Source organism: Aquarana catesbeiana, linkage group LG04, assembly GCF_042186555.1.
Source record: "Aquarana catesbeiana isolate 2022-GZ linkage group LG04, ASM4218655v1, whole genome shotgun sequence".
In the NCBI taxonomy this organism is placed as follows: domain Eukaryota; kingdom Metazoa; phylum Chordata; class Amphibia; order Anura; family Ranidae; genus Aquarana; species Aquarana catesbeiana.
Window position 1 is genome coordinate 137,202,977 of NC_133327.1, and position 25,171 is coordinate 137,228,147.

The following is a 25,171-nucleotide window of genomic DNA, read 5'->3' on the forward strand; positions in this document are numbered from 1 at the left end:
GATCATGAAGAGCAGGGGAGCATTTAAAATAGGATGTCTGAAAACTGATAAGAAAACAAATTGGAATTCCAATGAGTATTTTTTTGCGCAGGTTATCTCTCCAGTCTTCATGGTATGAACATGTTTCCTTCCGTGCCCATGTTTGACTTTAAGTTTGCATCAAGGCTATATTTTCAGATCTTACCAAAACTTTATGTATGACATACTTCAACTCAGACCCTCAGGTGTTATTACCCTCCATCTAATTCATCCCACCATTTCTTCTTGTCTTAAGCCTGGTACACACCACTAGTTTTATTTTATTTAAACAAAAAATGAAAAACTGACAGCTCAGGTCGATCCGATATTAGTACAATACAATATTACTACAGCGATCTCCCTTGCTTGGCTGCCATCAAAGCCTGGAAATTTACCTACTCTAAACAAAAACCCGCACTATTCCTTCTAGTACACTAGAGTGTGCTACACAAACATGGGTAAAGGGGATATCTAAAGACATTAAAGAGAACGTATCCTTTCAAATTAAATAGATGTAAACATCATTCTGCCTCTTAGCATTGTAATTTTAGCTTTTGCAATAATAATGTAACGTGGTTGGTATTAAAAGTAATGGGGCCCATGGAAAAGGGTATCTATGCCAGCATGATCACTAGATACAGCCATGTGCAATGTAGCACTTTTTTTAACACTGCATTCCCAGGTGTAGAATGTTATGTGTATTGAAGTAGAAGTGTTCTGTCCCCTGCAGGCTCTCTTGAAGCAACAGCTGAGGGAGAAGGAACAGGGAATCATGATTCTTGAGCTGCAGGATAGGGTAAAGATTCTGCAAGGTGACAAGACACAGTCTGCAATTGACAAACAGGATATACAGCACTCTGCAGTCATTTTGGAGAAAGGCAACAACAATCTGAGAAATGCATTGGAAAAGGTCAGTGTATAAACAGAACATATTTCAGCATGTAAAAAATGTGTCTTACCTGCCGATAACACAAAACTGTAAAATATATAATGAACTCTAGAAAGTGTATATAACAGTGACATGGTGTTTGAAGGAGAAGAACAGCCAAAGCTCATTTGGCTGTACTTCTCCTGTGGATTACAGGAGTGCAGTTCGTTTTGCACTCCTGTGACCTGTTTTTAACAGAGCGCGGGCTGAAGTCCGCTCTCTGCTGACGTCACAGAGTCGGTCCAGGCTCAGGCGTCATCGTGACCAAAGAGTCGGGATCCGCCCAGATCCCTGAACCGGCACCCTGCTCAGCCTCTCAGCGAGCCGATAAGAGGGCGAGCCGGCCGCTTTCCCCCCTCCACAGCCCAGCGCTCCAATGAGCGCAGGGGGGCCGAGCAGAGTGACAGTCAGTGGCTCTCTGCTCAAGGAGCTGTGAGAGCCAAGTGATCAGCGGTGTACTAGAGTGCTAGAGGCGCCGGGGGACAGAAGCAGCATCGGACCGATGCTGCATCCACCTAGGTAAGTATGATTCTAAAAAAAATATATATATATCTTTTTTAACACAGGTGGCATGAATTTCTTCCCACAATATCGAATCACACTGCATTAGCTTTTACCTATAATGTGTGTGCATGTGTGTGTGTATGTGATTGTGACAGTAGATTTTAGTTTTTCTGGGGTGGGAATTGATTTTCTATGTACATTTATATAAACACAGGAAAGATGAAAAAAAAGTCCAATTAATAAATTAGTACTGTCAACAGAACCACAGCCAGAAATATCCACTTTGGCGTAAGAGCTGGAAGAAGGGTGGACATTTTAAACGTGAATTTCTAGAACTCCTTGTTACCAAATGTTTTCACACTCAAAGTGTCCCTGTACTTAAAGTAAAAGAGTGAAATTATTTATATATCCTATTAGAATATAACAAGAGTTTTCTAAAAGTGTTTCTTCACTTCTGATACCAATATGCTTTAAAAGGCACTCACATATAATATAATGTTTGACTTTGAGCAAAGTCAGAAGTTAAACCTTGCCCCAGTCACTCCCAATCTGCCTATATGGACATCCAGACCTTTTGTCTCTTTCCTAACGGTAATATTTTTTTAGCAGTAAAACATTTGTTTTATGATGCTTCCAGGAGCAAAAGATGGAAAAATAGGCATGCAAACAAAGAACAGAAAAATCTAGATCCACGGATAGGATTATTTGACAAAGTTCATATACAAAAGATCATTTGAACATTTGTCTTAAAATCCTGAATTTCAAATTATTGGACTACTAACTAAAGCTGACTCCAGAAAATGGCTTATTTCTCATTTATATGGGATGTTAATGACTAAGATACAAAACCGTACTCTAATCCCTTCTAGGAAGAGCTAGAGGGGAAGATTTGGGCCCCTTAACAAGAGACCTGTGGGAGCAGGCACTGATTTCATTTCCCCTAGTGTCCTTGTCACCAGCTCAGAGGCTCACTCAACTGTTTATTCTTCATAGAGTTTTTCATACCCCTGCTAAACTGTATAGGTGGAGGCTTAAGGATACGGATATATGCCCTAGATGTGCCAGGGGCCCGGCAGATTTCATCCATGTGATATGGCGCTGCATAAAACTCCATAGTTATTGGCAAGAGGTTGTGTCTTTCATATCCTCCATATATCAAACTACTCCCTGGACCCTAAAATGTGTCTTCTCAATATCTTTGATGATTCCATGGTGCCTGATGAGGCAGTAGATCCTATAATCAGTTTGCTTCATATAGCACGGAAAGTAATTGCCCAAAAATGGATGCCTTCTACCCCTCCAACTGTGGAGTGGAAAAATCAAATAAACATTGTTATCTCCCGATTAAAGCTCATATCCCAGCATATGAACCCCTGGCTGGCAGTGCCTGGTTTCACCCCGTTCCACCTGATTTCAGACAGGCTACTGTCCCTGTGAGTTTGGAGGCACTAAATGCTTTTAAAGTCTAGATTTTACTTCTTTAAAGAGGTCCCATTGTAACACAAGCCATATGTAATCGATCAGTACTATGGTCTATTTGTGCAAGTTTGGTTTAGATTATTTAGATTATTAGCCACAGATGCATGTTCATACAGTGTACCTTCCTTACTTGGAGCGTATAAGTGAGTTGATAGTTATAATTTTATGTTATTGTTGTGTTCTCTACCTTGCTACCAAACAAGCTAATGTTTGCTGATTATGGGTATCCGTATGCTTCCGAAAATTGCTAATAGCTTTGTTTGGATTACTTGAACTGTCACTGTATGTCTGACTACCTTCTTAGTTTGTAGTCTGTAACGTGCTGTTTATGAGGCTTTTTTTTAAAAAAACTTAAAAATTTAATTAAAAAAAAAGATCTCATTTAAAAAAAAAGAAATCCTGAATTTTTTCCAACCCCTATGTTATGATGTTTTGTGTCTTTAGTCAAACACACTTTTGTTTGAAAGATCGTCTACTTTTTTCTTTCAAATATATACTTAGATATCCATCGTATTCCGAGATCAAACTCACTTTCCTTCACATCCCCTTTTCACTGTACTGTTTGAGCTTCTAGCATAGTAATAGGGATAGACTGTTCTTTTTTTTTACATAAGAAAGTTTTATTGAGAATCTTTTAAACCATACAAAACAAATCAAGGCATCCACCAAGACACAACAGTTTGGAAAGGGTCCATTACGCCTGGACCTTAAAGGACCAGAAAATATTACTATGGCAGAAAAAGCTGTATACAGTTACACGGTGAGAGTAACTTAAGCAAAAAAACAAAATAATGGCAAAATGGTACAACAATATAACAATAATATGTGTACCCCCAAGACCAGGGGGGGGGGGGGTCAGAGGGCCCTGGTACAAAGCATACATCCAGACCAGTTAATGTTCTTTAAAAGACCATACCAAGCACTTATTCAGGGTGAACCACCGTTTGCATGTCGAGGTCCACAACTAGAGATTCCAGGCCTGTGACTGTTCTACTTTTAATGGAATAAATAAACATCAAAGCTAAGATAATGGAGCAGTTTCTGTTAAGATTTTACACTAATTTCTCTGTTATAGCTCTGGAGATAAAAAATTTATTAGTATTGCTACGGTATGTGCCTTTTCTAGATTTCTAACATTGTTGTGACATTTGTTGTCAGGTCACATATTTTACAGCTAAATGTAATGTTTTGTGACTCATACAGGTAAAACGCGAGCAGCTGCGTTTGGAGGAGGAAGTACAACGCCTCAGCATAGAGAAGGAACAAATCAACCAGTTGGTGATTTCCCTGAAAAAAGATCTGGCAGAATCCCAAAGACAGAATCAGTACCTGGAGGTAACATCCTGCGTTTTTATTTCACCAGCAGTTAGGTGCCGACTAAAATTGACCCTACATGGGATGTTTTATTTGCATGTCATTATACATGGTAGGGGATATCACAGATCTTTCATGTGCCATAAACAATGAGATGGTGGTACCTATGGGACATGAACAATTGTAGGACGTGACCAGATGACTTAATATTCACCCTTTTCTGTTTCAATATTTTTATTGGAATATTTTCACAAAAGAGAATACGAATGTTACGACAAAGAATGTGGATCTCCCACCATGTAAAATACTTACAGAATGGGTAATAGTTCATATATTTTTAAACATAAATGAGCATAGAAAGGGTGTTCTTCCAAAATGAGAAACTTCACAGTCGGTATAGAATGCACTGTCAGTATGCGGTAACCCCAAGACTTGTTCAGGACCCTTGATGCATTAACAAGGCACATCTCAGGCCTACTACATATTGTGCTTCCAAACTTAAAATCAGCTCATTGACCACAATGCCTTGGTAATACGCCTGGTATAAGCTGTATACGTTCGTAGAAGGGGACCTATACCTCCAGGGAAGCAGTAGCTTCTCTAAATTTAGAGGGAATAGGCAAGAAGACCTAAGAGATCTAATAGCAAAGACTGAGAAGGAAAAAGGGAAGAAAAAAAAAGGGGGGGTTGTTGAGAGGAAAATATGCACCCTGTTGTGCCCATATCACTCATACCTAGCTCTTGAGCAGTGGGGAGATCACCCAACACCTCCTGAATAGTGAATATCTTTGTTGAGAGATTAGTAGGCAGATCCCTGAATATATAGCTAGCTTAAGGCCTCATGCACTCTGGACATTATAAAAATGCCAGTAGCGTTAGCTGTAGAATGAATTTTGCAGTGTTTTTGCAGTAGCGTTTTTCAGCATTTTTCTGCGTTTTTTTGGCTTCTTTTTTTTTTAGCAAAATTGTACTCCCACAAAAGCTTATGGCTCAAAAGCACGGGTAAGCGCTGAATAGACACGTTTTTTATCAGAGTTAGAGTGTTTTTACAGCTGAAAAAACTCCTCTTAAAACCCACTAGTTCTGGGTGTTTTTTCGAGTCAGAAAACGCCCCTCCCAAAAACGCTGATAACAACCTATGTGTGCATGGACACATTGGATAACATGCTGGGGAGTTTACTGGCTGCAGAAAAAAACACCTGAAAAAACCCAAAAACAGCAGCTGTAAAAACATCCAGTGTGCATGAGGCTTAATAGTGATTATTCTCTTCACCAATATTATGTTGATGTATACTGTCCAGGTAAAATAATAGTATTTCCATTGTCTACAAACAGGCCCAGATGACAGATCTGGAACGAGCTCATTCTCAGAGACTGATGGAAGTGAGTGTGAGACATCGGCAGGAGCTGGACGCTGAGAGCGAGAGGCTTCGCATTGCTCAGCAACAGGCAGAGATCACACTAGAGAACAGAGAGAGAGCACACAGGCAAAGGATCAGAGGCCTAGAGGAACAGGTAAACTAGTGTGGCTGTTTCCTACTGAGAAAGAAAAACCATATTGATGAAACCCCCTGTTACTAAATGTACAGGGGTAGATGACAAGCAGATGTCTTTTGTGCTGCAATGGATCTACTGGGTTAGAATATTTCAGGCAACAGTTTCTGTTGTTCAATAAAAATAACTTAAAATAGAACTATAGGCAAATACGTAAGGGAGGTTTATAACCCCTATCCGTTTTTTGTTTTTGCCATTTGTGTCCCATTGGGGAGATTTCCCTTCACTTCCTGTCCCATAGCTAATCCAGGAGGTGAGAGGAAATCCCTGCAAATTAAGGGAATCCCTTTGGAGCCCTTCAGGTGACCAAAACTAGTGTTTCCATTGGAAAATTTCCGCTGTATTACTTTTCTAGGGAAAACTCCAAATTTGGTATTTTCTTTTACTTTCAATGATAATGGTAAACAGGACAAATAGAGAGGGTGAATCTCCCTAACAGGGGTACAGAGAGCATTAAAAACCTAACAGATGTTCTAATCCATCTCTACTCTATCCAAAACTTAAATAAAAAAAATTTTGCCTTCATTTATACTTTAATGCTGCATGTTAAAACACGTATGCCACGTACACACGATCGAACATTCCGACAACAAAATCCTGGATTTATTTTCGACGGATGTTGGCTCAAACTTGTCTTGCATACTCACAGTTTCACAAATGTTGTCGGAAATTCCGAACGTCAAGAACGCGGTGACGTACAACACGTACGACGAGCCGAGAAAAATTAAGTTCAATAGCCAGTGCGGCTCTTCTGCTTGATTCCGAGCATGCGTGGAATTTTGTGTGTTGGAATCGTGTACACACGATCGGAATTTCTGACAACGGATTTTGTTGTCAGAAAATTTGAGAACCAGCTCTCAAATTTTTGTTGTCGGAAATTCAGACAACAAATGTCCGATGGAGCCTACACACAGTCGGAATTTCCGACAACAAGCTCACATCGAACATTTGTTGTCGGAAATTCCGACCGTGTGTACGCGGCAATACAGTGGATATAAAAAGTCTACACACCCCTGTTAAAATGTCAGGTTTCTGTGATGTAAAAAAATGAGACAAAGATAAATCATTTCAGAACTTTTTCCACCTTTAATGTGACCTATAAACTGTACAACTCAAATAAAAAATAAACTGAAATCTTTTAGGGGAGGGAAGTAAAAATAAAAAAAATAAAACAATGTGGTTGCATAAGTGTGCACACCCTTAAACTAATACTTTGTTGAAGCACCTTATGATTTTATTACAGCACTCAGTCTTTTTTGGGTATGAGTCTATCAGCATCTTGACTTGAATATTTGCCCACTTTTCTTTGCAAAAACACTCCAAATCTGTCAGATTGCGAGGGCGTCTCCTGTGCACAGCCCTCTTCAGATCACCCCACAGATTTTCAATCAGATTCAGGTCTGGGCTCTGGCTGGGCCATTCCAAAACTTGAATCTTCTTCTGGAGAAGCCATTCCTTTGTTGATTTGGATGTATGCTTTGGGTCGTTGTCATGCTAAAAGATGAAGTTCCTCTTCATGTTCAGCTTTCTAGCAGAAGCCTGAAGGCTTTGTGCCAATATTGACTGGTATTTGGAACTGTTCAGAATTCCCTCTACCTTGACTAAGGCCCCTGTTCCAGCTAAAGAAAAACAGCCCCAAAGCAAGATGCTGCCACCACCATGCTTCACAGTGGGTATGGTGTTCTTTTGGTGACGTGCAGTGTTGTTTTTGCGCCAAACGTATCTGTTGGAATTATGACCAAAAGGTTCAACCTTGGTTTCATCAGACCATAACACATTTTCCCTCATGCTTTTCGGAGACTTCAGATGTGTTTTTGCTAAATTTTGCGGGGCTTGGATGTTTATCTTGGTAGGAAAAGGCTTCCGTCTTGCCACTCTACCCCATAGCTCAGACATATAAAGAATACGGGAGATTGTTGTCACATGTACCACACAGCCGGTACTTGCCAGGTATTCCTGCAGCTCCTTTAATGTTGCTATAGGCCTCTTGGCAGCCTCCCTGACCAGTTTTCTTCTTGTCTTTTCATCAATTTTGGAGGGACGTCCAGTTCTTGGTATGTTGTGTCATATTTTCTCCACTTGATGACTGTCTTCACTGTGTTCCATGGTATATCTAATGCCTTGGAAATTCTTTTGTACCCTTCTTATGACTGATACCTTTTAACAATGAGATCCCTCTGATGCTTTGGAAGCTCTCTGTGGACCATGGCTTTTGCTGTAGGATGCAACTAAGAAAATGTCAGGAAAGACCTACTAGAACAGCTGAACTTTGTTTAGGGTTAATCAGTCCCACTTTAAATAATGGCAGGTGTGTACTGACTCCTATTTAAAACGAGTTTGCTTAATTCTGAACACCGCTACAACGCCCAGTTATAAGAGGGTGTGCACACTTATGCAACCACATTATTTTATTTTTTTATTTTACTTTCCTCCCCTAAAAGATTTCAGTTTATTTTTCAGTTGAGTTGTAGTTTATAGGTCACATTAAAGGTGGAAAAAGTTCTCAAATGATTTATCTTTGTCTCATTTTTTTACATCACAGAAACCTGACATTTTAACAGGGGTGTGTAGACTTTTATATCCACTGTATACTGTATGTTCCCTTATGATTGTGTTAGGGCAAATTACAATTTATCAAAGAAAAGATTTGCCAGTAGTCATTGTGCAGAACACAGTCTTATGCCACGTACACATGATCGGACATTCCGACAAGAAAATCCTGGATTTATTTCCGACGGATGTTGGCTCAAACTTGTCTTGCATACACACGGTCGCACAAATGTTGTCGGAAATTCCGAATGTCAAGAACGCGGTGACGTACAACACATACTACGAGCCGAGAAAAATGAAGTTCAATAGCCAGTGCGGCTCTTCTGCTTGATTCCGAGCATGCGTGGAATTTTGTGTGTTGGAATCGTGTACACACGATCGGAATTTCTGACAACGGATTTTGTTGTCAGAAAATTTGAGAACCAGCTCTCAAATTTTTGTTGTCAGAAATTCAGACAACAAATGTCCGATGGAGCCTACACACGGTCGGAATTTCCGACAACAAGCTCACATTGAACATTTGTTGTCGGAAATTCCGACCGTGTGTACGCGGCAATACAGTGGATATAAAAAGTCTACACACCCCTGTTAAAATGTCAGGTTTCTGTGATGTAAAAAAATGAGACAAAGATAAATCATTTCAGAACTTTTTCCACCTTTAATGTGACCTATAAACTGTACAACTCAAATAAAAAATAAACTGAAATCTTTTAGGGGAGGGAAGTAAAAATAAAAAAAATAAAACAATGTGGTTGCATAAGTGTGCACACCCTTAAACTAATACTTTGTTGAAGCACCTTATGATTTTATTACAGCACTCAGTCTTTTTTGGGTATGAGTCTATCAGCATCTTGACTTGAATATTTGCCCACTTTTCTTTGCAAAAACACTCCAAATCTGTCAGATTGCGAGGGCGTCTCCTGTGCACAGCCCTCTTCAGATCACCCCACAGATTTTCAATCAGATTCAGGTCTGGGCTCTGGCTGGGCCATTCCAAAACTTGAATCTTCTTCTGGAGAAGCCATTCCTTTGTTGATTTGGATGTATGCTTTGGGTCGTTGTCATGCTGAAAGATGAAGTTCCTCTTCATGTTCAGCTTTCTAGCAGAAGCCTGAAGGCTTTGTGCCAATATTGACTGGTATTTGGAACTGTTCAGAATTCCCTCTACCTTGACTAAGGCCCCTGTTCCAGCTAAAGAAAAACAGCCCCAAAGCAAGATGCTGCCACCACCATGCTTCACAGTGGGTATGGTGTTCTTTTGGTGACGTGCAGTGTTGTTTTTGCGCCAAACGTATCTGTTGGAATTATGACCAAAAGGTTCAACCTTGGTTTCATCAGACCATAACACATTTTCCCTCATGCTTTTCGGAGACTTCAGATGTGTTTTTGCTAAATTTTGCGGGGCTTGGATGTTTATCTTGGTAAGAAAAGGCTTCCGTCTTGCCACTCTACCCCATAGCTCAGACATATAAAGAATACGGGAGATTGTTGTCACATGTACCACACAGCCGGTACTTGCCAGGTATTCCTGCAGCTCCTTTAATGTTGCTATAGGCCTCTTGGCAGCCTCCCTGACCAGTTTTCTTCTTGTCTTTTCATCAATTTTGGAGGGACGTCCAGTTCTTGGTATGTTGTGTCATATTTTCTCCACTTGATGACTGTCTTCACTGTGTTCCATGGTATATCTAATGCCTTGGAAATTCTTTTGTACCCTTCTTATGACTGATACCTTTTAACAATGAGATCCCTCTGATGCTTTGGAAGCTCTCTGTGGACCATGGCTTTTGCTGTAGGATGCAACTAAGAAAATGTCAGGAAAGACCTACTAGAACAGCTGAACTTTGTTTAGGGTTAATCAGTCCCACTTTAAATAATGGCAGGTGTGTACTGACTCCTATTTAAAACGAGTTTGCTTAATTCTGAACACCGCTACAACGCCCAGTTATAAGAGGGTGTGCACACTTATGCAACCACATTATTTTATTTTTTTATTTTACTTTCCTCCCCTAAAAGATTTCAGTTTATTTTTCAGTTGAGTTGTAGTTTATAGGTCACATTAAAGGTGGAAAAAGTTCTCAAATGATTTATCTTTGTCTCATTTTTTTACATCACAGAAACCTGACATTTTAACAGGGGTGTGTAGACTTTTATATCCACTGTATACTGTATGTTCCCTTATGATTGTGTTAGGGCAAATTACAATTTATCAAAGAAAAGATTTGCCAGTAGTCATTGTGCAGAACACAGTCTTATGCCACGTACACATGATCGGACATTCCGACAAGAAAATCCTGGATTTATTTCCGACGGATGTTGGCTCAAACTTGTCTTGCATACACACGGTCGCACAAATGTTGTCGGAAATTCCGAATGTCAAGAACGCGGTGACGTACAACACATACTACGAGCCGAGAAAAATGAAGTTCAATAGCCAGTGCGGCTCTTCTGCTTGATTCCGAGCATGCGTGGAATTTTGTGTGTTGGAATCGTGTACACACGATCGGAATTTCTGACAACGGATTTTGTTGTCAGAAAATTTGAGAACCAGCTCTCAAATTTTTGTTGTCAGAAATTCAGACAACAAATGTCCGATGGAGCCTACACACGGTCGGAATTTCCGACAACTAGCTCACATTGAACATTTGTTGTCGGAAATTCCGACCGTGTGTACGCGGCAATACAGTGGATATAAAAAGTCTACACACCCCTGTTAAAATGTCAGGTTTCTGTGATGTAAAAAAATGAGACAAAGATAAATCATTTCAGAACTTTTTCCACCTTTAATGTGACCTATAAACTGTACAACTCAAATAAAAAATAAACTGAAATCTTTTAGGGGAGGGAAGTAAAAATAAAAAAAATAAAACAATGTGGTTGCATAAGTGTGCACACCCTTAAACTAATACTTTGTTGAAGCACCTTATGATTTTATTACAGCACTCAGTCTTTTTTGGGTATGAGTCTATCAGCATCTTGACTTGAATATTTGCCCACTTTTCTTTGCAAAAACACTCCAAATCTGTCAGATTGCGAGGGCGTCTCCTGTGCACAGCCCTCTTCAGATCACCCCACAGATTTTCAATCAGATTCAGGTCTGGGCTCTGGCTGGGCCATTCCAAAACTTGAATCTTCTTCTGGAGAAGCCATTCCTTTGTTGATTTGGATGTATGCTTTGGGTCGTTGTCATGCTGAAAGATGAAGTTCCTCTTCATGTTCAGCTTTCTAGCAGAAGCCTGAAGGCTTTGTGCCAATATTGACTGGTATTTGGAACTGTTCAGAATTCCCTCTACCTTGACTAAGGCCCCTGTTCCAGCTAAAGAAAAACAGCCCCAAAGCAAGATGCTGCCACCACCATGCTTCACAGTGGGTATGGTGTTCTTTTGGTGACGTGCAGTGTTGTTTTTGCGCCAAACGTATCTGTTGGAATTATGACCAAAAGGTTCAACCTTGGTTTCATCAGACCATAACACATTTTCCCTCATGCTTTTCGGAGACTTCAGATGTGTTTTTGCAAAATTTTGCAGGGCTTGGATGTTTATCTTGGTAAGAAAAGGCTTCCGTCTTGCCACTCTACCCCATAGCTCAGACATATAAAAAATACGGGAGATTGTTGTCACATGTAACACACAGCCAGTACTTGCCAGATATTCCTGCAGCTCCTTTAATGTTGCTATAGGCCTCTTGGCAGCCTCCCTGACCAGTTTTCTTCTTGTCTTTTCATCAATTTTGGAGGGACGTCCAGTTCTTGGTATGTTGTGTCATATTTTCTCCACTTGATGACTGCCTTCACTGTGTTCCATGGTATATCTAATGCCTTGGAAATTCTTTTGTACCCTTCTTATGACTGATACCTTTTAACAATGAGATCCCTCTGATGCTTTGTCGGATTTATTTCCGACGGATGTTGGCTCAAACTTGTCTTGCATACACACGGTCGCACAAATGTTGTCGGAAATTCCGAATGTCAAGAACATGGTGACGTACAACACATACTACGAGCCAAGAAAAATGAAGTTCAATAGCCATGCGGCTCTTCTGCTTGATTCCGAGCATGCGTGGAAATTTGTGCGTTGGAATTGTGTATACACAATCGGAATTTCCGACAATGGATTTTGTTGTCGGAAAATTTGAGAACCAGCTCTCAAATTTTTGTTGTTGGAAATGCAGACAACAAATGTCCGACAGAGCCTACACACGGTCGGAATTTCCGACAACAAGCTCACATCGAACATTTGTTGTCGAAAATTCCGACCGTGTGTACGCGGCATTAGGCTCCATGCACACTAGCTGAAAAATCACTGTTTCTACAGGAGTTTTGTGTTCTGCCTGTAGAAGCAGCTCAATGTTATCCTATGTTTCCATGCACATTAGGACGATTAGAGGCATATTTTGAGCTCAGCATTTAGAGGCAGAAAAATAAAACCCTTCTGGTTTGCGTTTCTGATTGGAGCTTTCTGGCAGAAAAAAACGCAAAACTTTCCTAAACTCGTCTAAACTTCGTACAAAAAGCACTTTATATGAGCGTTTTTTTTTTTTTTTAGCCCAGTGTGTATGGAGCCTTACTGTATATCATGTTTTAGTGCTCCTTTGTCATTAGAAAGTCCATTTGGGTTGGTTGAGACAACTTGACATGCATATCGTATGAGTGTGTGATAATCTGGTGAATGCTAAAATGTAAGACAGGGTAAGCACAGATTTAAGAACTTGTCCTTGTAATCACAAGAGAATAGTGTTCTAGCAAAGAATACATTTAGGTACATTCACTTGCCCAGATGTGCCCTCATGAACCCAAATTAAGGTACTAGGAGATCTGCAGCAGATTTACAGCAAATGTAGCCAAAAGGTTTATGGAGAAGTGTGAGTTTCCATAGGAATTTATGTATTGTGCCAGTTTAAAGTGCTGAATTGTGACTGGTGAATCATTGCAGCAAATATAACAGCGATTGTTGCAGAAAGCATTATTCAACAGGAAAACAAAAACAAGTCTAGATGTCAATTTTTTTTAAAGAGGTGAAATTGGCAGCAAATAATGACATTGAACATGCTTTATTAATCAGCCAAATGCATTGTCAGCAAAAGTAAGGTAAATCTTGAGAGAAGCTGCCAAATCAAGCCATAAAGTATGGGTCATGAGGTCTTTCAGTCTCATAATTTCTTTAACCAGATATTTCCATTCAGCTAGTAAGAGAGTTGGCACCGTTCTCTAGTACTTTATGATAATGTGATGGGCAACAGTTACCACGTATCTAAAAAACTTTCATTTGGTTGGGGAAACATCAACAGTAATCATGTTTGCAGTTCTGGTCCTGGTTTTTCAGTGTTTCCCACACTTGTCCTCATGTCCTTGAATGATAGTTCATGTTTTGTGACTATGCCCATCTAAATTTCATTGTATACGAGACATAAACTGTTGGTGAGACTTGATAGTTTTGTGAAGCCCAATTTAAATTTATCATAGTTGTTTATTTTTACAGGACTGTGCCAGTGCTCTCTTTTCCTTTTGTCATTTAATTCTGATTTCCCATGTTAGCAAGCAATGAACCATTGACAAAATGGTTGTAAATTCAAGATCTCAACATGACATGTTTTATATCTGGATTTTTATGTTTATTTATGTTTTTATGCTCTTCTAAGGAATTTACTAGTGTGTCCACTCTACATGGCTATGTGTTCTCTTATTTTGGCCAATTACATGACATTTTTTTCATCATCTTTCACTGAGAAAAACAAAATTCATCAACCATGGTGCACATCTTTTACAGGTTTTGAGTGACCTACCTATTAATGTTATGATGGAAATATATTAAATTTATTGCAGCACCATTGCATTTTTGATCTGTTTACACTCAATTTTACATGTTTGGTTGCTTGAAAGTAGGAAATTCTTAAATTAAACAGCTGTACTAGTGATAGTTATAGGCGTATGCTTGAGTCAAAAACAGAGGAAAATGTCACAGTAATTCTGACCTTATAAATCGTAATACTGCAGTAAGCATTTATAGGTACTTATGTTTTTTCCTTTTAATTTGGTAGGTGAGCACTCTACAGGAACAGGCAGAACAGGAGTTGAAACGTAGACAAGCCTTACGTTCCGCTCATTAGCCTGGCAGAGAAGAATATATACCTGAAGTACTGAAGCTGTATACGGAAACTACCTGTAGCTAGATGAGTTGTTGACAATCTTGTGTAAAGAGGAAAGTCAAGAAATCTAAATGTATTTTTTATATAGACATAAAAAAAATGGCTATTAAAGGAAACCTGTACTGAGAGAAATATTGACTTGCCATTGTTAACCTTTCCTTTTGAAAATTCTATTTTTTATGCTCTGATACCAATCCAATGGCTTCAGTGCTTTTTCAATCTCTGACTTGGAACAAATGCATTTCAGAAGTTCTGACTTCATTGTGACTTTGCTTGCTGCATTCTTGTTCTATGTCAGTGCTCATAAAGTATTGGAGCCAAAAACAGCCAAGGAGCTAGCATTTTCTGAAGGAGGTAATCAATGGCAGCTTTTATATATTTCTGAGTATATCTTTCATTTAAACATTGCATTTAGTGACTGTAACTCTTGTATTTGTATCAGCTACAATTACATGAATGTGAATTATTTTCTATCCTATAAAACATTTTTTTTACTGTGACTGGAGTATTAAATAGATAAGGTGGGTCTTTCCATGAGTGGTGGGTTAGCCATCACGTGAAAGAAAGTATCATTTGTAGCCAGAGTATTATCTTCTTTGATCCCCCCCTTGAGTTTGTTGGAGTTTCTATGAACCTTTGACTCTGAAAAACTGCTGCATATATTTGTATGATAAACACAGCACATTTTTAGATCTACCAAACATTACAACCGCAATACCATTGTATTTGTAGACTTATTATTATTAATATACTGGATTTATATAGCGCTAACAGTTTACACATCGCATTACAATATAAAAGGGGACAGTACGATTACAATGCAGTTCAATACAGAAGGAATAGGAGGGTCCTGCTCATGGAGCTTACAATCTAAAGGAAGGAGGAGGTGGTACAAAAAGGAATTAAATTATCTAAAATGATATGCTTTGAGAACATATCATCTGTCCTATTATCAAAGTTCCTATAAATCCCAAACAGTGGGGTGTATCTAGGGCATACACAGCTACAATCTTCTGTCCTCAGAGAGGCAGAATCCTCAGATGTCATGGACCTGGCTATCTCGAGGCCTGCCTTCCTCCTATCAAAGGGAACTCTGATCTGGTTGTGTTATTGGACTATGTACTCAGTGCTTTGTTTTTGTTTGCTTATTGAATTAGCCATATGTACCTTCTGAAAACACTACATACATTGATTTCATGTCAGCTTATTGAAATGTTCAACAGTTTTAGCCCACATTTACAGAAAACTACACAAAAAATATTTTGAAGTGTGAAACGCAACCATGTAAAATCCAAAATCGACTTTCTATATGTTTGGCGTTATGTCTCATTGTATATACATTTGGGGTGAGAGTGCATTCATCAGACGATCTATATATATTTTTGTAACCATGTAAATACCGTATTTATCGGCATATAACACGCGCCGACGTGTAACACGCACCCCAAATTTAGAAGGGAATTTTAGGGAAAAAACTTTTTTAGGAAAAAAACTTACATTTAAATGCCCATCAATTCAGCCTTATCAGTGTCCATCTGCAGCCTTGTAGTGTCATTTGCAGCCTTGTCAGTGTCATCTGCAGCCTTGTAGTGTCATTTGCAGCCTTTCAGTGTCATTTTCAGCCTTGTAGTGTCATCTGCAGCCTTGTAGTGTCATTTGCAGCCTTGCCCAGTGACACTGCAGACTTGTCAGTGTCACTGCAGTTTTTAAATATGGCGCCGCCGAGATACACAGAGCCGGTCCTGTGTATCTCGGCCGGCCGCTCTCGGCCGCTTTCAGCTCCTCTCTTAGTCCTGCGGGCGGAGCCGAGCGCCGCCGATATACATGCATAGCCAAGTGTACTCGGCTAGGTTCAGCTAGCTCCTCTCACAGTCACGCCCAGTCCCTGTGTTATGTCCATCATAGGGCGTGACTGGGCGTGACTGTGAGCGGAGCTAGCCGAACCTAGCCGAGTACACTCGGCTATGTATGTATGTCGGCGGCGCTCACAGTCAGCAGGGGATCGGCGGGGATCGGCGGGGATCGGCGTATAACACGCACCCGCAATTTTCCCCTGATTTTAAGGGGAAAAAAGTGCGTGTTATACGCCAATAAGTATGAATTGTAAATTTAACAGACCCTTTGGGGTCTTTGTTTGTACTATTGTCTTTTCTTTCTTTCTTTCTTTCTTTCTTTCTTTCTTTCTTTCTTTCTTTCTTTCTTTCTTTCTTTCTTTTTTTCTTCTTTTTTTTTCTTTGCATTTATTAAAATGATTGTTTATTCTTTCAGCGACATTGTATAGAGGTCCTACAAAAGCTCTAGAAAAAGCCATGATTATGGCGAAACATGTAGAGACTACCAACTTTTGTATTGTGACTGCAGGATCATTCATGTTCTGGTTTTAAAACTTTATTGATTTTTTAATCATGTATGTTTAAATAAAACTATGAAATTTGTATTATTAATTTGATTTGATTTTTTGGTACCTCAAAACTCCCAATCTTGTTTCTTGGTATTTTCTCATTATATGTATTTTTTGTGAATCTGTTGCAGAGTTGCTTACCTGCTGATCCTGCCAGTAGCAGCACTTCCTGCTGCAGGCTGGCAACAGTAACAGCCTCGCAATTAGTAGCAGCAGTGCCAGCCTGATGTGCGTGATCCTTCAGTTGGCCAATAGGCTGCTTATCAGGTCTATCAGATATGCAGTCCAATGGCCAATTAAAGGAGCTCACAGGGAGTGCTGACATCGCTGCTTCTTTTTGAAAGGCAGTGGCTAAGCATTGTCAGCCTGCAACAGGAAATGCTGTTACTGGCAGGATCTTTAGGTAAGAAACTTTGCAACAGATTCACAAAGAATCATTTTCTTAAGAAAACTGCATACATTGAGACACGGTGCCAAACATACTGAAAAATAGATTAGGGGTTTAAATAAACTTTAATTTCAAATGTTTAAAAATTACAATAACTAAATGGTGGCGGGGGGGGGGGGGGTCTGTTCTAATACATCAACCTAATGAGCCTACTGAGCAATATATGTCAGGGATAGTTATAAAAAAAAATTACTGAAAATTATGTAACCTGAGCAGTAATACTCTTCAACATAGGGTGAGAATTAGGCCCCTTTCAGATAGGCGGACCGACCTGGACCACCTGTCAGTTTTTCAGGTAGACTCAATCAGACCATCTATGAAGCAGCCGATGTCTGGGGGCATGTGTCCTGTTACACCGCCAACATCTGATCCGATCCTATCTGCTAAAAACAGATGGATCAGACGACAGATGGATGTAAACGGACAGGCGGTTTGTTTACATCGGACTGCCCATAGAGGAAGGTGGGCTATGTCCATGTCTACTCTACATAAGCGAAGTGGACGGGGACCTGCCATTCGCACCAGTTTTGTGTGCTTTTATAATGGCACAGGAATGTTTTTTCATTCCCCCAATGTGTTCTGTAAAATACAAGTTCTTCATTTCCGGTCATAAAATGGTCAATCAATAGGGACCTTTGCAGCTTGACCTGTAATTATATCATACACTATGTACGTTTATGGTGAGACAATGTTTTATTAACAGAGTTGTTTTTATATAATTTCATTTATATCATGTTTTTGTATCTGTAAGCATTTTGGTATTAATAAACACCTGTTTTCATATAAGACTGTCTTGTGGCTTCTAAACAAATATCTGATGTGTAACTGGAGGCTGAGAAGGGAAAGGTGCACTAAAACAATAGAATTTGTATTGCATTGTAACTGCTTTTGCTGTATATAGAGTTTCACTGTTTCCACACATATGTTGTTACTGCAGTCATATATTTAAAAAAAAAGTGTTATCTTGGTGTACCTTCAAAATTAGATATTTTGAGCTGTTCCTGTGAATTTTGGTGTGTACATGCAAGTCGTATATCTATTATCGCCCACATTTGTGTAAATGCTACATAGCACTATTCACAGCAGTTCCTGACCTCCAATCTAACATCCTTACCACACTCAAATACACATACTGGGGCTAACTTTGGTCGGAAGCCTGCTAAAGCCACTAGTATGTTTCTTGGTAGGAAACCCACACAAACACAAGGAGGACATACAAACACAGTGCAGATAGTGTACTCATTGGGATTCAGATTTATGAGCTAGGGCAACAAGGAAAGAGAAAAACATTCTTCTACATTTAGAATATTGAAAAGTACTTTGTGATTCAATGAAGACCAAATAGTCTTTTCAATATTTATGGCCTTGTGTCACACAGGGCAATAACATGCGTGCCCTCTGCAGTAGTTAAAGTGATACTAAACACACACAGTTTAATTTACATTGTCCCTTCTATTTCTTTATGTGGATGGCACTGTAATTATTTTAATTAAAAAAAAATGTAAGTACTTTTTTTCTAATCAATATGTCACATGACCCAACACTTTTCCAGCCTGTCTGCTTGGAAACTTAAGCAGAAGTGAATTCTAGTCCTCTGCTACTGGTCAAACATCAAAATAAAAAAAAACAGCCTTTGGAATACAGAGTAAAAATAAATAAGTAATATTTATAAACTGTTTTAAATTGTCATACAAATATATATTTGAAATCAAATCTTTATTATTTTGTGGAAATAACATGGTGTGGGTGGATTTCTGCCAGTCACAGGCTGTGTCATGCCTCTCCAGCCTGTGTCGTAGAATAACAGGGAGGTGGAGACCCCATCAATCAAGACATAATACCCCCCCACCCCATTGTATTTATCTGGTTAGTGGGCATGGAGGAGGAGGGAGGCCGTGAGCTGTCATTTACCACTGTGTATACACCCACATGGGCTGCTCAAATGTGATAGGGAGGAAATGTTCAGCATAGAAACTCACTAAAAAATGAGCATGTGCAAAGTTGCCACCACAGCTGCAAAATCCCTAGCTGAATTGGGGACATGAACAGAAGGGGGAGATAGAGAGCAGCAGGATCAACCAGGATTTTTGCAGAATACAGAAAACAAATCTCATAGTGATTGAGTGAGTAGGAACAGTATGTAATACACCATTTATTGATACTGTATTTTTTTTTATGATGTTGGTTTAGTGAAAATTTAAAACTGAACTCTAAGTAGATACTGTATAGTCAAATAAAGCAGCTCTGTAACCATTAAGAGATCATTTAAGGCGTCCATTAAGATCCTCAGGTTTTGGTATAAAACCCCTGATGTAATTCACAAATATGATTCCTCAGTCTCGTCGCGCTGCTGTCATTGCGGGACTGACCCAGGTTCCTTATTTCATATTTTCTGGCAATGTTCTATGATCCAACCCTTTTGGCATGATGTGAGGCTATTAATACAGAGGGTGGTGGATGTGTCCCTTCTCTTAAACTATTTGTTGGGTCTCCCTTTTTCTGGTATAACCATAAAAGTCAATCGGCTTATCTCTTATATTTTGTTAGCTGCCAAAAGGCTTATTCCATTGTGCTGGTTGTCCAACACACCTCCTTCGTGGTAGAAAAATTTTCTCCATCTGGTGGCTGAGATTCGGAGGATGGAATATTTAACGGCCTCTGTACATGATATTATCCCCCAATTTGATGGAGTGTGGGAGCTTTGGGATCGATCGAAATATGGGACCCCTATGCCAATTACCACAACTATACTAGCATTGTATTATTTTTGACCGTATCCCCCCCCCCCCCCCTCCCTATTTCTATGTATGCCATTTGGTGCCTTTCTGAGTCTCTTGTTTCTTACCATATACCCTTCATAAAAACCTTTGTCTTTTTTTATTTATTTTTTATTTATTTATTTTTTACTTTTATGATTTTTTTTTTGGTTTTTAATTTCCATTACCTACCTATGAGTTGTTTACTTTATATATCTTTGATATGCCATGCAGATCACCCCTGTGCTCTGTACTTGTGGACATTGTTTATCTGTGCCTCCTATTTCTTTATTTTTCTCTGATATCATTATGTTTTCGATACCTGTGTATTGTACATTGTGTAACAATTTTATATTTGTTGTTTTGAAAACCCAATAGAAATACAATTTTGTAAAAAGAGATCATTTAGGCCCCTTGAAGCAGCTCAGGCGGACCTGATCTATAGATGTACTACCTCCAAGTTTATCCAGATCTGGGAACAAAACAGAAAAAGTCTGCATCTTTTTTCTGTATTTTTGGACCTAAATGTGATGGATGTGATTTAAATGCAGCAGAAAACCAGACACAGATGTAAAAAATGTGACGTGTTCCATTCTGCACTGATTCTGCTGGGGTGCAGATCCCCTGCTGATTGGACCAGATGGTGCTTGTGTAAAAGGGGCCTAAATGTATTTTTAAAAACAATCAATGTAAATACCTGAACATGAACTGGTATCAGTCTCAGTCCCCGTATAGCAGATCTGGAGTATGCAAGGAACAGCAATACAAGGAGCCAATCAGTTAATGTGCTGGCAAGAAGCATGCTGATATGAGGAGAAAGCAGAGTGACCAAGAAATGAGCTTATCACTGTGCTGCTTTTTCTTTCACTAACCAGTCACAGGCTGGAGTGGGTTTAGGGTGCCCTGGGCTCAGAAGAAGTGAGTTGAATAATGCTGGATATCAGACTTAGAACATGTAAAGTACTGTGGCATTGGAGTACTCTGGGTTAAAGGTGAATATTGCAGCAAAAACTTGTTTTGTTATTCTATCTTTTATTTAGCTATTCATTTTTAGCTTGTTATGTTTGTCTGGAGTTTTGCTTTAATTAAAAAAATTGAAATATTTAGAAACATTTATTACAGTAACACAAATATAGGAGCACAAGCCTTTAAAAATGTGTAGGTCAAATGCAAAGTTAAGTAAATACCAAATATAACAACTTGAAATAAGGGATCAGAACAAATACCCTATAACTTCCCTGTAAGTAAATCTGTGTTGAGGATATTAAAATGCGTCACCGTTTGCTGTAATAGTGCTCTAAGCTTATGTATACTGCTGTGGCTGCAAGGTATAACTGGACATTATTTTAAAATGTTAGCAACTGTGTAATTATAGGATCTGTAGTTTAATAAAAACTAGATGTTATCCCATCTCAAGAAAGAAACCTTTGTAAACATTTATTGCCCCATGTTTTACAGTTCCATCATACAGTAGTTTGCAAACTTGTGGTAATATATGTAAAGAAACAGCTAAAAGGTACAAGCTAACAATATAGCAATTAGTGCCATTCTGACTCTCTGCCATTGACAGCAGGAATTCCGGGCTTTCAAAATTGTCCAGCATATGTACTTGTGGTGTAAATGACGCTCATAAATTTGAATGTAAATAACAAAACTCAGGATTGATTCAACGGAAAAAATAAAAGAGCTCTCTCTTTCTGCAGTGAATAGTTATGGCATGTGAAGATGATTTAAGGAATAGCACTACTGTGTAAACACTGACCCTGCTGCTTTACAAAGTTCACACATACACGGAACTATCAACTTGATGAGAGCTGTCAGAGACACACTGAATAAGTCACTCTACTCACCTTCCAGAATCATACACTACACCATTCTCGTCATCCAAAATTCTTAGTGCAGTACATTTTCACATTTTAGCACACCATCATTTATCCCCTGAATGATTTTTATAATAAGCTTAAAAAAATAAAAAACTTATGTCATTGTTCCACTGTGGCTGAAAGGACAACAAATCTTAAAATGAAACCTCGCTTTTGAGAAAAAGTTCCTCTTCAGGGTAGGTGTATATAGTACATTGCTAGGCTTTCAGGAAATGTGATTGCAGTTTACCAGGACCTCATTTGCACTTTGGACAAAGTTGAACTTGGTGCAGGAGAGGATTTTGCCTTATGCGTTTCTCATAGGTATCATTCAGACCCATCTGAGCCTCTAGCCTTTTCCAACTCACCCACTTTTTCTTCCTCTGAGGTTTATTCCCCTTCCTGTCTTACAGCTGAGGAGTTTTCTTCAGATATGTAAGAGTTTATATCTCAGTGGCAAAACCAGTTACGGAGGTTTAAAAACACCCATCCCCACCTTCTCTGGGGTAGTCTCACACAGAGAGGCCTAATATCTCTGTTTCTGTCAGAGACCCTCCAGGGGACTCATTGTTGAATGCTAAGTTTCCTTCTTTCTTAGAAAAATACATTTTAGTTTTTTACCATCACAGAAGAAAACTTTGTCTAATTGAGGAAGTTCATTCCACCCTGAATTGGAATATTCCTCTGTTCCTCCCCCTATAACGGTGGCCCTGGCTCAGGTTGACAAGTTGGATGCCACTGACTAGTGAGGGTGCAGGCTCAGGAAAGATTTATCCAGACCCAAAGAGTGCTGTAGAAATAGGAAGAGATAGCCCAGTGTGGCGAAACATATTGGGGGCATGGCTTGGATGAATCGAGCTGAGGCTGCTTTTACTTGCTAACCACTCAGGCAGGGCAAGGTATGTGGCAGCTGAGCTATCTCTTCCTACATCTACTCCACCAAAGGTGTTTACTTTAGCATCTCCTATTCAAATATTTTTTCTAATATCTTCAATTTCTTGCCCTTAAGCAGTTTCTGGCACTCTACGTTGCTAGTCAGATTATGTCTTTTGCTCCGGAGCCACGGGACATTCTGACTTAAGTCCTAGTGAAAAGAGCAAGTGTGCAAAAAGGTTAGCCTTTGTTACACCTGTCATTCATGGGAGACCATCTTTTTGGATCATCCCTGGACCAAATCACTAAAATTGTGATGAGACTATGAGTACCAAGCATGCAACTCTAACTATCAGTGATGCAGTTTGACTCCTTCCGATCCTGCAAGAATAGGTTTATTTTTGTTCCTCTAAGTCAGGTTCCAGTATCTAGACCCACAAGCCTTCCCCAGGCTTAGAAGGTTCTAAACTTCCATGGCAAACTAAAAGAGCCAAGCTTGTGAATAAATTCACCACTACGTGAAGGTCCACTTCCTACCATTTCCATCAGAGGTAGTTGTTGCTTCATTTGTTCAGCATTGTTGGTCTTAGAAGGAATTGATGCTTCCAATCAACATGAGCATTACCCCTTTTGTTATTTCACTGGATCTCCCTGCTAACCAGTCATCTGGTTTAATTTATTTGCGTAATACCTCAGCTGGGGCCTACAATAATTATCAGAGGGGGACCAAGAGAGTTTTGTTGTCAATGGAGGTAGAGTCAATCTTGCCCTGGGCAGAGTTTCAGGTTCCAGCAATTTCTGCAGTGCACATTCTAAGGTGCCAAACTCAGATTTTTGCAGATTTTCTCAGCACACAATGTCTGAACCCAAAGGAATGATCTCTTTATCAGGAGATGTTCTGTGACCCATGTCAGCGTTGGGAAACACCAGATGTGGACTTGCTAGCTTCTCAGTTCAACAAGAAGTTGGACATATTTGGTGGGGGGGCGGAAAACAAACCCCCACGCCAGGTCCGCACCTACCCCATGCAGGTTGCGGCTTACCCGGCTTCTCCTCCCCGCCAATCTAGGCTTAAGACCCACTTCCTGTCCCGATTGGCCAGGTGGAGAAGCCAGAAGACAATAACGAATATTGATTCGCTAATGTCTCATGTGTAGAAATCTATTTGTCCGGCACCCCGCATGGAGATTAAGCGCCCCCCTTTATGGACCAGCCGCCACTGGAACCAAAACTGTTATTCCAGAGCTGATACTGTTATGTCATTGTACGATCCTGCTTCTCATTCACTGACTTTGATGACCTGGTTGTTAAAACCCAGGTTCTGAGAGATGGGTATTTTGGATTTAGTGATTTCAACCATGCTTAAAGCTAAGATATCTACTTTCCAAAGGGTTTATCCTCAAATGATAGACTTTTTTTGTTCACTGGTGTGGGGGTCCATATGTGCCATTTCAGTGGGATGTGTTTTTTTATGTTTTTAATTGGGGGTAGAACAACATTTGGCACTTAGCAGCATTGAAGGCCAGGTGTCTGCACTGTCTGCTTTTTTCTATGTCCTCTTGCTAATCATTTGCCGAGGTGCACTCTTATACAAGAGTTTGCTCACGCTGTTTCCCCTGTTAAGTCTTCTCTCCAGCTGTACAATTTAAATATAGTATTGTTGGTGTTAAAAGGACCTCAAACCTATTCAGGGCATCTGCTTAGTGTTACTGTCTCATAAAGTATCCTTTCTTGTGGCCAGTACTTCAGCAAGAAGAGTTTCTAAATTTTCAGCATGGTGCTGTAGGGAGCCAAATTTGATCTTACATAAGGCTAAGGTTGTTTGGGACCACAGAGCTTTTTTTTTTACCTAAAGTGTTTTTTCCCTATTACCCTTATTGGGATATTGTTTTGCCTTCCCTGTGTCTAGCACTGGTTCACCCCACGGAGACTTCTCAATTGCTTGGATGTGGTGAGGGCCATATTGTTTTTTTGTTTTTCTTTGCCACTGCTTCATTTAGGTTAACAGATTCTCTTTTTGTCATTCCAGAAGGTTCCAAAAGCAGTTCTCTAACTCCCAGATCCACTATTTTTAACTGGATATGATAGGGTATTGTGCAGGCCTATGGGTTCTGAGATTAAGTGCCTTCTTTCCCCTTTAATGCCCACTCCACTAGGGTGATGAGTGATTCTTGGGATTTTTGTTAACAGGCCTTAATATCACAAATTTGTTCAGCTGCAAATTGATCTTCTGCACATACTTTCTCTAAGTTTTTGCAAGGTCCATGTGTCTACTTCTACAGATGCTAGTTTTGGTCAAAGGTTCTATAAGGTCAATGTGTCTGCTTCCACAAATGCTAGTTT

At 39.6% G+C, this 25,171-nt stretch overlaps 1 protein-coding gene across 1 annotated transcript in view; it reads left to right on the forward strand.

The window, feature by feature from the left end:
• Positions 1-16,272, forward strand: part of LOC141139518 (uncharacterized) — a 199,944-nt gene extending 183,672 nt beyond the window's left edge. The window contains exons 33-36 of the mRNA XM_073625735.1: positions 749-928; positions 4,133-4,264; positions 5,579-5,758; positions 14,381-16,272. Coding sequence (XP_073481836.1) covers positions 749-928; positions 4,133-4,264; positions 5,579-5,758; positions 14,381-14,449 — 561 coding nt within the window. The 3' untranslated portion in view covers positions 14,450-16,272. The remainder of the gene's footprint in view (positions 1-748; positions 929-4,132; positions 4,265-5,578; positions 5,759-14,380) is intronic.
• Positions 16,273-25,171: the final 8,899 nt, after the last annotated feature.